We start from the raw sequence: 18,091 nt of genomic DNA on the forward strand, positions 1-18,091 counted from the left end.
AAGAAAAGAAAAAAGCAAGGGGGACGTTTTCCAAATCATCTTTATTCGTCGTAAAAGTTTTAATGAACACTAATAATAATAATAATAAACTAATAAAAACCCATTGGATATATGAAACAGAAAAATAAATATGAAGCACGCACGTTTCACATACATGTTCTGTATTTTAAAGAAATTAAACGTAACAAAACGGATTCCGCAAAAAAATATAATAATAAAATAAAAAAGGAACCCGGAGAGCTTATTAGATTCTGGTAGATAAACTGAGGCTTCACGTTGCAGCACTGGACGAACAATGTCACAACATAAAGAGGATATAATAAACTAGAGGCTAAATAAAGGATATTCAGGAAGATAATTAAATACTTTGTACAGGGTGGATGTTTGGCAACTTTTTCCGAACAGTTCGTGGACGTCAAAGTTGTCCGAGCTTGAATCTAGAGCGGAAATCAGCTAACGGCGGGAGTCCGAATGATTTCAGAGTGAGGTGGGGTTTCAGTCTGACGGTTGAGGTCACTGGAGCTTATCTGTTGTGTCGATTCCTACTGGACCGCTGAGAAATCTTTGAGGAGGTCGCAGGTCTTCTTGTGGACGACCTCGCGCAGCTTCCGGACCCTGCGAGCGCTGGACGAGCCCACGAAGCTGTCCGGCTGCAGGACGGCCATGCCGTTGTGGACGTCCCCCATGATGATGAGCTGCCCGCTGGCGGTGGTGATGTTGGGGCAGGGGCAGTTCCAGTCCACGTTCAGGAGCGTCACCTCCAGCGGCTCCTTCCCGAAGAACCTCAGGCCCATCTTCTCGTCCTTCAAGATCTCCTCCACCGTAACCAGAGCGTGGCCCGACTCCTGCTCCTCCGTGAGCTCGGTCACTCGCCCGAGGATCACGAAGTCGCTCTTGCAGAAGCTGGCCACCATCTTGCCTCGGGGCTTGCACATCTTGCAGTTGTGGTTCTTGGGGAAGGGGCACATCTCCTCGCAGGCCTCCCTGGACTCGAAGTTGTTCTCGTTGCCGCCGCAGCCGCCGTACACGAACGACTGGCACTTTTTCAGGGCGCTGCTGTACGCCCAGCGGGGCTCGTACGCCTTGCAGGGCCCCTGGAGGCTCGGAAGGCTGCAGGGCGCCGCCAGGTCTCCCCCACAGGACAGCATGCAGGCTTCGTAGGTGTCGAAATGGTTCCGGTTTTTGTTGCACTGGCTGTAAGTAAAGGTGAAGCAGTTGTTCCTCTTGGGCTCGTAGTACCAGCTCATGCTCTCGTCCCCGCAGTCGTCCGTGTCCGGACCCTTGAGGCACTCCGCGGCGGGGAAAGGAAGCTTGGTGACGTTCCCTTCTGCGCTTTTCTCCTTCGTGATCACGACCAGAGGAAAGTGCGCCGACACGCTTCCCCCGACGTTTCTAGCCGAGCACGTGTAGATCCCGGCGTCCTGGAGCTGCGCGTTGTATATAACCAGCTGGCCGATGTTGGTGACCACGACGTTGCCCCGCACGTGGTTGGGCCTCATGATGGTGTTCTCTTTGCCTTTCAGCTGTTTCTCCCAGGTGACTTCCGGGTGCGGCTTCCCGGAGACCTCGCACAGGAAGCTGGCCGTCTCGCCCACGAAAACGGCCTGCTGGGTGGGTCCGGTGTGTATGACGGGGAGCTGGATGTCCGTGGGGAGGGTGGTCTGGAGGGCGGTGGTGGGATGTAAGGTGGTCTCTTCCGGGAATGGACTGGTGTTGGGCCATGTTAGGTGGTACCTGTAGATTTGGCAAACAACACAGTAATTAATCAGAGCAAGGCAGTTTTTAAACAATGACCTGGAAAGCTGAGAACACTAGGGATGTCCCGATCGGTATTGGGATCAATCCAATCGTATTGGTGTTGTGCAATGTGGGTGTTTGGTGAGGGGGTAGTAGTTGATTGTGGATCATTCAATACAGCCACCTTGATTCAACACCTCAGGGCAAAGGCTGCACCAAAGAGAAAAGTTTCCTGGAGACAGCGTCCAGGAGAGAAATCTTCCGGAGAGGGTTAGGGAGTCTATGGCAGCATTGGATGACCAGAACATTTCTGGAGTAGAGAAGGTGCCAGCTACCCTCTCCACACTACATTAACTTTGACAGAAAGATTTATTGGACTGAATCCAGTCGACTCTAGGAGAAGACAAGGAAAGACTTTAGGAAGCTACAGGAGACCAACTCTAGGACATTTAAGATCGGTATCTGATCTGGGCAAAAAAAGCTTGATCGGGACATCCCTTACATAGAATGAGAAGAAGCTTTATCCCACCACATCAAAAAGACAAAAACTAAATCTAATGTACTTAACATGTTACCTGCAGGTGACCTCAGAGATAGAGATACCCTTGGAGCAGGCCTCGGCGTCCATGTAGCACTTGTTGTAGTACGTCATGCCGTCAGACGCGCACGTGAAGTGGGGCTCCCTCTCGCACCGGTCCCGGCACTTGCATACGGGCTGGCCATCCCAGATGTCGCACTCGGACCCCTGCTGCGAGCACATGAACTCGTCGCAGGTGGCTCCCTTCGGCATGCTGACGGGGCCCTTGTTGCCCTTGATGTCGATGTAGCGCGCCGCCACGCAGCTCTTGTTGCCGCACACGTTGGGGCAGCACTTCTCGAACGTCTCGCAGTCCTTGGGGGAAAGAAAAGAAGAGTTTTTTTTTTTCTTTTTTAGAAAACTGTGTGACAGGTGCAGCAGAGTTTAGCTGAAAACAAAAGGTGACTGGGTTTCTGCAGTCAGGGCCCCACGGCTGCCAGATGAAAGCAGGTCAGCTGACTCTGTTATCTCCTTTAAACTCATTTTGCTTGAGCTCTAAGAGAGTTTTAATTAAGATTTGAATTAATTCCTTAACTGTATTCTTGTGTGTTTTTATAGCTTTTCTCAGTTTTAAGTGCCTGTTTTTAAAATTGCACCTTTTTAACACTGCTGTTAAAGCACTTATGGATATGGAATACAGATTTTTATTACGCTTACAGATCACGAGGCTTCGTTAAATGTCCACTTTGAATTCGGTTTAACATCTGACACAGTTTGGTTTGGGTGCAGCTTGTTAGTTTTCTTTCCGAGGACAGAAAGTTCCTCTCGGTGCCAAGGAAAACAGGAGCGGCCGGAAAATGACAATCTAGAGGTTGTTCTTTCTTTCTTTCTTTCTTTCTCTCTTTCTTTCTTTCTTTCTTTCGAGAAAAGATGAGATCAGAACAGACAAGTTATGTTTGTGCTCGTGGGTCCAGGTGGCTTTAGGTCAGAGCAAACATCTAAATATCTAAAGTTCATACAGTTCAAACATAGGGCCCGCGGGCCAAAACCGGTCCCCTGGTGGGGTTTAATCTGGCCCGGGACATGAATTTGCAAAGACAATTTATCCACTGTTTTTGTTAAAACAATGGACAGAACACAAAACACAGAATTATTTCAGGTTGTTCGTAAAATGTTTTGTAAATGGATAATTCATTAAATGCAAATGCAACGTTCTGGCCCCAGAACTATAATGAGTTTGACGGCTTTAATGTATATGTAGCTCTCGTTTCCGAATGGTTAGTTGGGCGTCTTGGCTACTTTAACATTTCGCAAAATTCACCAGATCCAATTTTCTTTTATTAAATTGTCTGAAATACAGAAACTGGTGTGTGCACTCCAGTCTTCACAAGTCCAGTTTTCATTTGCACCAGGCAGGACTTCCTGGGCTCTCAAAAACGGGTGGTCCGTTCAGCGGAGCAGATCATCAGAACCCTAACCCTCCCCAGCCTGCAGGATATTTACACTAAACGTTGCAGGTTAAGGGCCAAGGAGATCCTGGAACAGCCCAGTCAGCCCGGACACTCTCTCTTCTCCCTACTGCCATCATTCTGGCTTTAAAAAGTTATTACTGTTTTTACTGTATTGCTTTTTTACCACTGACTGCAGGTACAAAAATACATTTCACTGTGCATTGTACTATGTATAACTGTGCATGTGACAAATAAAACCTTATCTTATCTCATCTTATCTTATATCTCACATGCAGCACAGGCTCTGGTTGGAAAGGAGATGGGGGGGTTGGTGTTAGGGGGCACCTCACCTGGTCTGATTCGCACTCGCGCATGCAGGTGCTCATGGCGTCCACCCACAGGTTGGGGTTCAGGTCGTTCGGGCACAGCCCCGCGTGGGAGTACACCACCTTCGCCACGGACATGGGCATCGCTCTCACGCGGCAGCTGTCCATGTAGAGGAGCGCCGAGTAGCACTGCCCCAGGAGGAACCAGATCCATCGGGGAAACAGCATCCACCACATGACCGGCGCGTAGAAGAGCGAGCGCAAAAATTCGGTAAATCCAACGCGTCTCTCTTCCTCTCTCTCTCTCTCTCTCTCTCTCTCTCTCTCTCTCTCTCTCTCTCTCTCTCTCTCTCTCTCTCTCTCTTTTTAAAGTTTCTCTTTAAAAGATCTTATCAGAATCAGATGCAGCAGCAGCAGAAGAAGCAGCTTGAAGCAGCAGCAGCGGTCCCGGTCTGGAGAGAGCTCTCCAGGTTAGTCACTCTCCAGCAGCAAGAGATTGAAAAAAGAAAACTGCGGCCGTGTGCCCCTTAAAGTGGAGCTCTACGTGAATTACAGTGACCCGGGTCTGCTCGGACAGCAAATCCCAGCTGAGTTACAGTTCTGATCAACTTAATTAAAGAAAGAGAGGGAGAGGGAGAGAGGGAGAGAGGGGCAGGGAGAGAGAGAGAGAGAGAGGGAGAGAGGGGGAAAGAAAGTTCACCAGCAGTTTGCAGACGCTGTTTTCAGAGAGGACTGGCGAGACACCTGTGCGTAAAGCTGCCTTAACCCTTAGTATGCAGCGTCTGCGCACAGGCTGAAGGAGGAATAGAGAATCACCACGGACTTAAACTAATATGAATGTATTTATCCGAGAATTAAAACGTTTAGAATCCACATCCACATGGAAAAAAAAAAAAGGTTTACTGAAGATAATATAGGAATAAAAACTCTGCAGAACTCGTTATTCAAACTTATCAGCAGTTTATTTAATAGTACAACATTTAATGAGCCTCCAGAAGATGGCACCAAACTCATCAGGTCTTTATATTTGGGCTTTCTGTTCTGGTTTGAAGTATACAAGATATAAATGCACATTTATTTAAACCTTGGCTGTATATTCTGGATAATCTCATCTCTAAAAGTTCTCTAAAAACTTTCCAGACAGTTGTTAACAGTCGGAACGCTGATGGCGAGCCAGACTCTGCCGCCTGCGGTGGAGTCTGACCTTTGGAAAATGTCACATTTTGGATGCAGAGTTCAGCGTCGTCACGGTCGGTTTACACCTTTCGGCTTTGACATTATGAACATTACGCTCATAATCGCAGTTCATGCTGAAAACAGTGGGTGAGACGTGTTAGGGAACATTTTAGGGAGCATTTTATTCTCAAAGTTGATGTTAGAAGAGGGAGAAATTGGACAGGTGTAAGAATCTGAGCTGACTTTGAGCCTCTCCAGAACCTGCAGATCTTGTGGCGTATTCCTGGTCCGCAGTGGTCGGTTTCTATCAAACGTGGTCCGGAAAAAGGCTCAGGTTCTCAGTCGTCCAGGTCACTGTTTGTACAAAAAAGCTGGAAACAAGAGCAAGTGGACTAGTAGAGTTTGTTAAAGAAGTTTCATCAAAGTGGCTTCTTCAGTTCTAAGAGACTGGCAGCGAGTTTGGGGAACATCTGTGGGTGTTGCTCATCAGAAACTTGTATGACTAGCGTCTGGTAGCGTTAAAGCTAGTGGCCTGTTATCAGTCGAAAGATCCGGTCTCAACAGACGAGCGACTGCCGCTAAAAACCTTAATGCTGGTTCTAATAGTACGGGGTCAGGGCCTGTGTAGCTGCAGACCAGTCAGGGTGTCCATGCTGACCCCTGACCTCTGATGAAAGCTCCTACAATGGACACATCAGAACTGGACATGTAAGACCGTTCTGGTATCGTGTTTTTATTTTACATGCAAACATTTAAGGGTTATGATTAAAAACTCAACAGAACACAGAGTTTAAAAAGGTTCACGTGTGCAGCGCTGCAGTGGAATCACTGGCGATCACAATATTGACACACGAGGAGTCACAAGTAGTACAGACAGCTTGAAATCACGCTGGGACAAAACTGTATTGTTCCCGAAAAGGCGATTCCAGGAAGGTGCTGCAGAAGAAAAGAGAAAAACAAAACAGAACGGACGGGTCGGTGGTCTGTTTGAGCAAAGAAAAAAACAAGGATCTCGTTGGACTCGGGCCGAACTCGGACACTGGTTCTGGTTGATGTTGAAAAGCTGGTTGATCTTTAGAGGAATAAATGAAACAGCCTCACTGTGTGTGTGTGTGTGCTGTTGTAGGGTGTGTGCTTCCCAAGCTGAGTCCCTGCTGAGCCCAAAGAGGCCCAGTGCTCCTCAGGCCAAACCCTGTAGTTCCAGTCTGGTCTGCTGTCTGTCAGCCGTCTGAGAGGGTACCACACACACAAACCTGTGTTTCTGTCTTTGAAAGGACTTTCCATTGACATAACGTAGCCCCTGGTTCCTTACCCTAACCTTAACCAGATCAACCACCTACCCCTAGCTCTAACCCTAACCTAATAGTAACAGTGGCCCAAGTATAACATGGACCCACAACTTTAGTGTTCTGCAAAGTTTGGGTACAAAAACAAGAACATACATGGGATTTGTGTTTTTATTTTTTTGAAAAGACTTTCTATCGACATAATGCAGTCCCTATCCCCTTACCATCAAACTTCTCAACAAGTAAACTTTACCATAAGACCAAGTCTTAACAGGGAAAGGGTCCCACAGGTCAACATGAGTCCCACAATCTTAGTATTCTGCCCACAAGTTACTAAAAACAGGAAAGCACACACAAAATGAGTGTTTCTATCTCTTACCATAACCTAACCATAGCCTAACCCCCAACCCTTACTGCAAACTGTAAATAAAATCTCGTCCTGTAAGGTTTTAACCCTCAAAAAGTTGTGGGGCCCAGAACAATGGCCCAAAAAGGATAACATGGATCCACAACTTAAGCGTTCTGCAAGAGTTTGGGTACAAAAACCAAGAACACATGTGGAATTTGTGTTTTTTTAAAAGACTTTCTGTTGTCAATGCAGTCCCTAGCCCCTTACCCCAAACTTTTCAACCAAGCAGCTAACTCTCAACTGTAACGTACACTTTACCATAAGACCAAGTCTTAACAGGTTTTAACTCTCAAAATGTTGAAGAGTTTGCCCACCCCCCACCCCCACAAGTAACAAAATCGAGAACACGCATACATAAAAACTTGTGGTACAATCTTTGACTTGCTACTTACCCTAACCTCAGTTAACTGCCTAACCCCTAACCCTTACCGTAACCTAATTGTGATATATTAAACCAAGTGTTATCAGGTTGAAAAAGTTGTGGAGCCCAGAAAAAGGGTCCCACAAGGTCAACATGGGTCCCACAATGTCAGTATTCTGCAAGAGTTTGGCCCCCACAAGTTACTAAAAACAAGAACGCACACACAAAATGAGTGTTTGTATCTTTGAAAGGGCTTACCATTGACATGATGCATTACCTAGCCCCTTACCATAACCTAACCGTAACCTAACCCCAAGCCCTTACCGCAAACTGTAAATAAAACCTAGTCCTATAAGGTTTTAACTCTCAAAAAGTCATGGGGCCCAGAAGAATGGTCCACCAAGGATAACATGAACCCACAACTTTAGTGTTCTGCAAGAGTTTGGACCCCACAAGTTACTAAAAACCAGGACACGCACACAAACAATCCTGTGTTTCTGTCTTTAAAAGAGTTTTCCGTTGACATAATTTATTCCCTAGCCTCTACCCCTAACCATTCCAACTAAGTGCCTAACCTTAATTCTGACTTTTACCCGTAAACCAACTCTCACTGATTATTTACCTGCTGATACTAATTATGTACAAGGACTTGCTGAAATGAAACATAATCCATAATCAGACATACATGGTCAATTGCATGCAAATGTGCAAACACAGTCAAGCTGTGTTTTCCCTGTCTGCTCACCCACTCGCCCCCTCAGGCCCTCCACCCCTAACCCCTCACTCCTGCAGACCCCGCATTCCCAGCATAGTCGATGTCGGGGCTACAGGTCACACATATTGAATGAAGCTGGGACGGAGGACCCCATGCCGGGGCACTCCGTCCAGCCTATCCGCCCTCGGCTCATGTATTGTCTGAAAGCAGACCTTGACTTTGACCTTCTTGGCGCACCCTTGTCGCGTTTCTGAGACCGGTTCAAAACAACTTCGCCTTCAACCATGATACAGTCGAGAAGAACGGTCCTCGTGTGGCTAAATATCTGATGCTCAGAGTATAAACAAGATAAACTGCCTTTCAAACATAAATGTGACATTAAATTAATTAAAAGATAGTTTACTCAAGTAAGTGGCTTATCAATATTGATTTGATGCTGCAATCTTTTGATAAATGGCTGGCTGGATGGATGGATGGATGGATGGATGGATGGGTGGATATATGGATAAATGGATGGATGGATGATGGGTGGGTGGATGGATGGATGAATGGATGGATGGTGGATGGATGGATGAATGGATGGATGGATGAATGGGTGGGTGGATATATGGATAAATGATGGATGGATGGATGGGTAGATGGATGGATGGATGGATGGATGGATGGGTGGATAAATGGATGAATAAATGGACGGATGGATGGATGGGTGGATAAATGGACGGATGGGTGGATAAATGGACGGATGGGTGGATAATTGGATGGATAAATGGATGGGTGGGTGGGTGGGTGGGTGGATAAATGAATGATGGATGGATGGATGGATAGACGGATGGGTGGATATATGGATAAATGGATGGATGGATGATGGGTGGGTGGATAAATGCATGGATGAATGGACGGATGGATGGATGGGTGGGTGGATAAATGGGTGGATGGGTGGATGGATGGATGGATAAAGTGGATAAACAGGTAGATGGATAGATGGACATTTAAGATATGTAATTTATAAGACATATAAGTTACTGTATTGTATAAATATATCTAGTAGCAGCAAGTAGTAAGAATGGGAAAAGACCCTAAGTGAGTGGGTTCTTTGTGGGCCCAGCTGCCTTTATGAGAGAGTCACTCTGAGGGACTGTTATCAGTTCATCCTTGAGTCCAAATGAACATTTGTCCCAAATCTGAAGAAATTCCATCAAGGCCTTATTGAGATATCGCGTGCACAAGAATGAGCTGGATGTACCCCAACGCAAAAATGTTGGCTTTAAAATACAGTTGTACGATATGTTCAGACTTGATTATGTCACTGGAAAACATTAACCAGTTGACTCTTCTTTCAAAACATAACGTTCTAGTAGATCACCTAGGTTTGGTGATCAGTTGCTTGTGCATGTTCAACAGTACTGCAGATACACGAGGCATTAATAAATCACACATTCTTATTTCACAACATGCATTTGTGTAAGTAAGTAGCTCTGTATACTGGCTTTGTGCTTTACCCCCGTTAGGGAAGGACACAAACGGCACCGAGGGCCATAGTCCGAGCACTTCGACCGACGCCCGTACCTCCAGGTAACGTCGCCTTCTGCCTCCGTTTCTAAAATGCTCTTAGGGGTCCTTGAGCGCGCGGATCCGCCGCGTCTCCCGACCGCGACTGAGGCCTGGAAAGCTGGCGGCGCCGGTTCAAAAACAATGAAGGTGTTATGACTGTTCATACTAAGCTTATTATGAGTGTCTCAGTCCGGGACAAAGGAGAGAGACACGTCCAGCCACAGCGGGGCCCTAAGCTGATTCCTCAGCCTCAGTCTAGACAACATGCCGACGGACAGACCTGCAGGCGTACATGGACAAACCGGCGTCCGGTTAAATGTATATACCCTGATAGCTATACACTCTGTCCACTTTGTTTTGTACTCTCTCTCTCTCTCGCTCTCACACACACACACACACACACACACACACACACACATTTATCTTTCTTAGCACCGTTCTGCTTAGATTATGCAACATTTGTGCTCTCCAGATTGCGGCGCCGGAACATCTGGTCACCCCATGAACACTATTCGCTAAAGGATGTCAGTATGACCATCGCTTAGGTGTTGTTTATGTTCTTTAAGTCCGAAAGGGAACATAACAAAATGTCTTCTTCGTTGAGCTCATAACAAAATGTACAACGTTGTGCACATGTAGGTCAAAAGTGAACATACAGGCCAAAGACAAAACCACAGCTGGATGGCGCAATGGGGCCTGAAATATAGGACGACTCCAGACATGTCCTTTATTGGAAGAATAATAACCAAAGAAGTAGTGATATATGTCAGTTAGTAGTTTAAAAGAACCCTATATATGTGTCAGAGTAGAGGTTATTACATAGCAGTAGTAGAAGATGACCAAGATGGAGGTATGTGGTCAACGTTGCCGCCCACATGGATTCTAGCTTTGTTTATGCTTCTTCATGGGATGTAGGATGTGGGTACAGCCTGATCAGTCACTCTGATCAAAGATCACCAATCAGGCATAACATTATGACCACCTTCCTAATATTGTCGTGGGGAGGGGTCTCTGTGGATCATCCCACATATACTTGATCAGGGATCTAGTGAATTTGGAGGCCAGGTCAACACCTTGTGCTGTTCTTCACGTTTTCTTTGAGTTGTTCCCTAAACTGTTTTTGTGTGTGCCCTGCTGGGGATGGCTACTGCCGTCAAGGAGTGTCATTGCTACGGGGTGGGGGTGCCTGGTCTGGTCTAGGTGGGTTTTACATATCTAAGTAACATCCACACCAATGAATGCCAGGTCCAAAAGTTTCCCAGCATCTGTCACAAGATGCTCAATGGGGTTTGCTTCTCCTGTCAGTGGTCTTAATGTTGTGGCTGATCGGTGTGTATCACTCCGGTCAGTCACTGCCACTCATTTGTTGACGTCTCCCGTGTGATTATTTCACACGATGCAGATGGTTTTCAGACATTTATTGACTGATGGGTTTGAAATCCCAAGGCATCCTTGAGGTTTATAAGGATCCCTGTGATATTAATAGAATGTTATAAAGGCCTAGTATGTAAACAGCAGCTTTAGTTTGATATTTTAAATGAACTCCAATAAACTCTCTTGTGCTGCAGTAATGCTGATATTTGCTCCAGTGCTCCCTCTAATGGCTTTGAGCTGAGACACACAAACTAAATGTTCCTAAACGTTAAACGTCATCATGTTGGATGGTGGATCTGTGCTCTTATAGGAGAGGCGTTAAAAAAAAGAAGAAGAGACTAAAGATCAGGTAGTTTACCATGCTTTTATCAAAGAACAGATACAGATCTCCAGAACCAAAAAAAAACAACACAATTTTAACAGTGCCTTAGATTATTTCTACAAGTACACGGGACGTACTGTTTATAAAAATATCCGTCTCTGAATGCATAGGTTAAGTCACACGGCTTTTTCTAGAACAATAAGTGACCCCACGAATACAACGTTAGTCGTCTCCTTTTCCACAGAAACAAAGAAGATTGTTAAAATAAAAATAAATGTTGCAAACATGCGGCTCTCCTTCACAAAACGTCATTTTCCGCTCCCACTTCCTCGTCCACTTCTGCCTCCTGCCTCCTACGTGTGGCAACAGCTTCACCGTTTAAAGCATTTTTAGTTGGTAACAATAAAATAAGCACTCTCGGTCGTCGTTTTCTTCTCTCCGCCTCACATTGCACTTTGCTTTCCCCGTTGTTGAGCTCTCGCACGGTCGCACGGTCTCTTTGACACAAACACAACAGGCCTGGCTGGTTAAAAGTACATTACAAATGAATAAAAACAGCTCGTAAAACATACAAATACAGTAAGAGCTTCAGGTCTGAACAAGTAAACAGTTACAGCTGGGTTACAAACTCTGATTGATTGTAGGACACGAGTCTACTACGCCTACGCTTTAAAACAAACGAGCCCCAGCGCCGAGAGTTAAAGGAATATCGGGTGTCGACGAAAAAAAGCAGCATCTAACGCAACACGCCTGCGCCCCTTCACTTCACTTTAGTGTTAGTACACATCTTGTCAGTCTCCGTTTAAGAAATTAGTTTTTAAATTAAAAATAAAATTATACAACTCGCACTTGAGATCCAAACCGAACCCTCACACATACCGATTTTCCGTTGTCTCCAGTCGTTAAATAAACACGTATGTCATCATATATTAGTTTAAACTGAGGTGAAAGTTCCACAAAAGAAAAAAAACAAAAACCATTATAAATAATAATGTTGATTAGTTTTGGAGGAAGCACTAAATCAAAAGCATTATTACGTTCTTTGCCGTATCTTCTTGAGTTTTGGAGGGATAAATGCTAACAAGGCTGCGGTCTTTTTCTGTTCTAGAGTTAATATCTTTACAGTGTCTTTGCCGACTAGGTTAGTTTTTGGTTTGGATTCTAACTGAACTGAACGACGGCAACAGAAAATACCCAACAGAAGGCTTTACTTTATGAAAAACACTTCAGTCCTTGGGACATCAAGTTTTGTTCCGCATTCGTACGACCAACAGAAATCCTGGATTGACGTGATAACCAACATTTGGTTGATACTGCAGCGTCTCTTCGTTCAGCTCCTACACTCTATAGACTTTATCGAGTCTAGGCTCAATAAATTGAGTCTCTTAGTTCTCCATAAGATGCAGCTCATAGACTCTGGACTTTATTGGCCCAATAAATCAAACACTTCAATAATCTATAGACTTTACTCAGCTAATTAGGCCGATACCTCATTGAAAACTAGGTTGAATCAAGCCTTGACTTCAGTAAAGTCCAGATTTTAAATTATACCTCACTGAAATCTAGTCATTAAAGTCTAGATTTTATACAAGTCTAGGGTTTATTGAGGTCTCGAGCCTTGACTTGACGCCAGTGAAGTGTAGAGATTGAGTCTCGACTTTATAGAAGTCTTGACCTTTTAGAAATCTAGGCTCAATCAAGCTTTGATGAACCTATACTCTATGTAGATGAAGTCTCGGGTTTTCTGAGCCTTTTATTGACGTCAAGGCTCAATAAACCTGACTCAATTTATTGACTTCAGTAAAGTCTAGAAGTCTTCAGAGACCCTATATTCTATAATCTAATATTGAAATCTAGGGTTTATTGAGCCTAGATTTATTTATTTTTTTTCAGTCTTGACTTTCCTGAAGTCTAAGCTCAACAGACTGCAACCTTGGTCCACTTTCTCTACATTTTTAAGGCTAAAGTTTCACCGACAAATGCCTGTGCTTCCTTTGTGTGTTCAACCAATCACTAAAGGTTCCTCTTGTGCTGGATAGATACCTAACCCCGAAGTAGAAGAGCTTAAAAAAAAGACCTCATCGATCATTGTCAATTCCTGTAATGCAGATAGGCAAGAGGAATAAAATAAATAAAAAATGAAAGGTCCGTTCTTGTGGCCCAAAAGCACCTCAACTCAACCTCAGACGGGTCTCTAGACTAGTCACCCTAAAGCGCTATTCACATTCTCGCTTTACTAATCCAGATAGCTCTAAAATGACACACGAATACTTCACAGTTGACAGATAAATTTGACGCTGACTCTAAGGATTAACACACCCTGCAAAGCTCTGCTTCAACTTCTCCGATATCTCTGCGATACAAAGGTGCTAACTAATCATTCCTTCACCGGAAACGAGAACTCCTCCTCAAACGTGTCCATCCTTGTGGGGATATAGATTAAAGCATACTGTGTGTGTTCAGACAATAAAAGTACTATTAGTCCGAAGATACCTAAAGCTCGCCTGGTGTGAGATTAACTCCACCTTAAGAATTAGGCCAATAAAGGATTCCCTCTGCAGGAAAGACACTAAGGTTTATTCCTATACAGCATGTATGAAAGTGTGTAGCGAGAGTATCTGATATCGTTCTCCAGGACAGTTTGCTAGATATCCAGGTTGCTGTGTGTGAATCCACTGTTCCGCGGCCTTGCGGTGATTATATCAGTAAGAGTTATGCAAATCCTTCCTGTCGTCCTCTCAGACGGGTTTCCCGCTGCGACCGCTAGTCCACAGCCAGTATAGAAATGAGTCCATATAAGGCTATTGCAGAATCCCGTTCAAGTCCAGCCCATAAGGAAGACAAACCAATGCCCCCCGCCCGACTCTCCTCTTCTCCGCTCTGTTGTCCCACTGGAGCCTTGGCACAAAGTCCGGCGGGTGGAGAGGCGGAGATAAAGAGCGAGGAGAGAGGGGCCCAGTACGAGAACACCATGCATCAGTAGTCACTTAGAACTGGTTGGGTACACTAAAGCGTCGGGAGGGCCAGAGGAGGACAACAGCTACAGTTAAAAAACAAAAAAAAACAAAAAAACAGATCCCAGTTAGGAAATTGGCAAAACACCAAAGCCGGACAAAGCTGTAACGAGGAGCCTGGGAAGGCAACTAGTTATGGTTGCTTGAGTGTAGCTACAGAAGCCCATCGTAAAGCGGGGCGCAGGTGGAGGGGCGGGGGCCTCAGGCTTTGTTGTAGCTCTAGTAGGTGAGACGGGACGCCTTCATGTTGTAGCAGGGTCTGTCTGTTAGACCGCCGGCCCCGGAGAACAGGGACAGGCCTTCGGCTTTCTCCAACACGACCTCCAGCTCCTGGAAGTCCTGCAGCCGAGCAACGTCTTTGTCCTGGAAACAGGGCAGAAGATTAATTATACAGAAACTACACACACTACAGCAACATACTGTACACAAGTCGTTTGTTAGTGGACATGCCACACTCTGGCTGCCTCATGTGTATTTTCCACCACTTATTGCTAGTGTATGGACGGAGCTAGCTCTGCTTCTATTTGAAAAGAAAATACTGTCAACGAAGCTGAACGGGGCCTTAGTTGTTCGTCGCTTCCATTTTCAACATGATCAAACTGTTCTCAAAACACAGCGCACACAGGAAGCAGGGAAGGTTTCACAGGGAAATTACATTGACCCAAGCTAATTAGGGAGTCGGAGACAGTGATACTTGCACGTATGAGTCAGATGAAGCTTTCTAACTCATGCTGCTTTCCAATTTCCTAATGAAATTGTAGCTACAGATCTCAAGCAGTGCTTAGAGCAAAGGAGCGGACATATTTTTGCGTTGTTTTTGTTCAACTTAGTTTAGAAAAAAAGATGAGACCCTGGTTGTGCTCTGAGTTTTGTATCTTTACAGGGAGTTGAGGGTTAGTTGCATCTTCAGTCCATGTTTACTATGTATGGACAGACAATTATCTGTTAATGACTTTACGTGACTCCTAAACTGACTCGTGGACGCTTGTTTTTCCGTACCTTTCTCAGCATGGTGTTCGGCAGCTTGCGGATCTTCTCCACGTGCTCGGCGCTGATGTCCAACTCCCGGCAACAGACCCTCAGGAGGGAGCGGTAGGTGAGCTCCTGGCGGTCCAGCTCCACCTCGATGAAGTCGTTCTCCCGCGCGTTAGGGTTCTGGATGCGCACCTTCAACACCAACTCTAGAGAACAGAGCGACGCCTCGGTTAGTGACTAAGAGGAGGTAGAGTCACTGATTTGTTTGTTTGTTTGTTTGAGTCTCTGCCTGTGAGGAGAGACTCGCAGTATGAACACTTTCTGGTTTGACAGCTTAGATGCCACCGCACAGGATATTATTACACTTGAGCTCCTATGAGTCACTTACCTGTAAATAACTAACTATGTAACCATGATCAAAGGCCAAGCACACATTAATTATCAAAATGGCTTGCTCTTTCTTGACTCTAATGATCCTGACGCACACATGCTTTCAACCACTGGCACTAACTTAATGTGGTCTGCATTAGTTGCCTGGCAACCTCTGGGCAGTAGCTGCTCCAAACCAGGAACTCTCAATAAAAATGATAAACAAGGTATAAATTATAAATTCCTACAGTTTCTACTGAATTCCAGTCACTTCCTCTTTTGTTTTCATGAGTAGTTCACAATAAACTCACCTTGCACGTTGACAGGGAAGGTGCTGGTGAAGAAGAAGGGCTGGAAGGCCGGCATAGGCCCGCCGCCCTGGCCGTAGCTCAGCTGCTGCGGGATGGACTGCTGCCTGCTCACAGCCGGGTTAGAGCCGGCCACCGGGGCTTGAACCTGGCTGCCGCCGTTGCTGGCCAAGCCGGGGCCGGGCGAGGTCAACGGGGGCGAGCACACGGCGCCGTTGTGAGCCACCGCGTGCGGGTAGTCGGCGTGGTTGACGAGGTGAGGCTCGACCGACAGGTCCATGGGCACCGCGCAGTTAACGACGGCGTGACTGTGAGAGGGGGCCGCGCCAGGCGACGCGCCGTTCTGCTCGGACACGGGGATGAATTCGCCAGCGGGGGCATGGCTGTGGTTGGCGGCGGGGTTCGGCGGAGGGGTGGCGCCGCCGGAGGAGGAGGAGAGGCTCTGTGATTTCTGAGGCTCGTGCGTCGGGGAGAGTGACGGCGAATCGCTCTGAGTGTCTTCAGCGTGTTCCCCAGAACCGTTTTGTGTAAGGTGCTGGGCAAGGATCATCTCCGACTTGTCGTCCAGCTTGGAATACATGAAGGGCGGGTTGGACAGGTAGTTGGGGATGATTGGTAACTCGGGCTCCTTGACTTCAGGCACTTCCTCCACCTCAACTGTGGTAATAATGTACATGGAGAAGAAAAGAAGATATATTATGTCAGATATACCAAGAGCAATCCAAACTGAAGCTCCAACACGTGACGAAGGTAATTTACCTCCGAGGAGTCGTTTGATCTCCGGTTTGGACGTGAGCTGCGAGGCCAACTCATCCTTAGCCGTGAGGATTTCTTTGTCGGCGCCGCAACCGAGTAAGTAGGACACTATGTGCTTGTGGTTCCTCTTGCACGCCCAGTGCAGGCATGTCCTGATGGGATTAATGGGGAAAAAAAGAACTCAGGTTAATGAACCAATAAATAAATAAATAAATAAATGCTGGTAAAGTTACAGGAAGCAACTTGAGCATGACATATCCATGTCACCAAACAGGCTGCAGACTGAACCAGGAAGTGTGTGAAACTTTTATTATGAACAGCTTGCTTTGTGCATTTAAATCTTTCATTTTGCTCCACACTCATAGGTCATATTTGTTGCTAGGTTACTTTAAATCTTCCCACAAGCTAACATGGATTAAAAGCAGCATGGCCGGCTGATTAACAGGCTCTCCTAATAGGATCAGACTGAGCATTTAATCCCTGTGACATGGCAACTTGGCTGCAGCTAACTTCTATGTTTGGGCAGCAAATGCACACTTCCGTGTTGAGCCTCATTAATATTACTAGAAATAAAACCTACCAGCCGTTGATTTCGTTCTGCGAGTTCACATTAACTCCACTCTCCACCAGCGTCCGCACTTCATCGATATCCCCGATGGCAGACGCCTCTCTCAGCCGCTCCTGTAACTCTTTATCCAGTGAAGTCGTGGACATTTTGGTAGCGACAACTCTCGACGATTCAAGTTGTCAGTGTGAATTAGCTAACAGTCTCTGCGCTAATGGCACCCAGGTCCATTAAAAAACCCCAAAACAAAACAGGCTGCTAACATTAGCTACCCGGCTAATCTTACCTACTGGCTAGCTTGGCGAGGGGCTAGCTTGTGGCGGCTAACTGCTTCGGCTAACTTGCTGGTGTTTCGGAGTTCACACGGCGAGTTGCGTCCTCGCCATTTACTTGCGTTGACGGTGCCACTGCCCGCTGCCAGTACACTCATTCAATCAGACAGGAGCGTCAGGGCTCGGCCAGTGTTCTGCCAAAAACACCACCGCCTCGTCGGGAGGGGAGGGGGCATATTTAGATGTGACAACACTGAGCTCGAATGTTTAGTTCCCACCTGAATGCTCTCAGATTAACCCCAGGTAAATTTGCGCATATATATATATATTAACTATTCTAATATAATTGTTACTGTTTTATTTGTAATATTAATGTAATTAAATGAGCACACGCTTACATTAATAAATATTAACTTTGCTTTACTGTTATGCTGCATTTCCTCAATGTGGCCTCTAGGGGGCAGAAGAAACACACACACGGAAAGTACACTAACGTCATAAATAAGTTTAAAATAATAAATATGCATGTATGTTATTGTAATTGAAGATTATAGAAGCAATTTAGAATATTTATTGTGAATAATATAATGTATATGAAAGACGTTAG

General features: G+C 45.8%; 2 protein-coding genes across 2 annotated transcripts; both read right to left on the minus strand.

Moving 5' to 3' along the window:
• Window positions 1–243: 243 nt before the first annotated feature.
• On the minus strand, window positions 244–4,272 carry wfikkn2a (info WAP, follistatin/kazal, immunoglobulin, kunitz and netrin domain containing 2a). The gene is made up of 3 exons (XM_084569888.1): window positions 4,056–4,272; window positions 2,313–2,629; window positions 244–1,734 (listed from the first exon to the last, which is right to left on the minus strand). Exons 1-3 carry the CDS (start codon window positions 4,266–4,268, stop codon window positions 543–545), a joined length of 1,722 nt encoding a protein of 573 aa, XP_084426014.1. The 5' UTR covers window positions 4,269–4,272; the 3' UTR covers window positions 244–542.
• Window positions 4,273–11,248: 6,976 nt separating this feature from the next.
• ankrd40 (ankyrin repeat domain 40) lies at window positions 11,249–17,703 on the minus strand. Its single transcript, XM_084570591.1, has 5 exons — window positions 17,228–17,703; window positions 16,651–16,799; window positions 15,895–16,548; window positions 15,239–15,420; window positions 11,249–14,602 (listed from the first exon to the last, which is right to left on the minus strand). The coding sequence occupies exons 1-5, from the start codon at window positions 17,359–17,361 to the stop codon at window positions 14,459–14,461; spliced, it is 1,263 nt and encodes a 420-aa protein (XP_084426717.1). The 5' UTR covers window positions 17,362–17,703; the 3' UTR covers window positions 11,249–14,458.
• Between the last annotated feature and the right edge of the window lie 388 nt (window positions 17,704–18,091).

Source organism: Chelon labrosus, assembly GCF_963514085.1.
Source record: "Chelon labrosus genome assembly, chromosome: 21".
Classification (NCBI taxonomy): domain Eukaryota; kingdom Metazoa; phylum Chordata; class Actinopteri; order Mugiliformes; family Mugilidae; genus Chelon; species Chelon labrosus.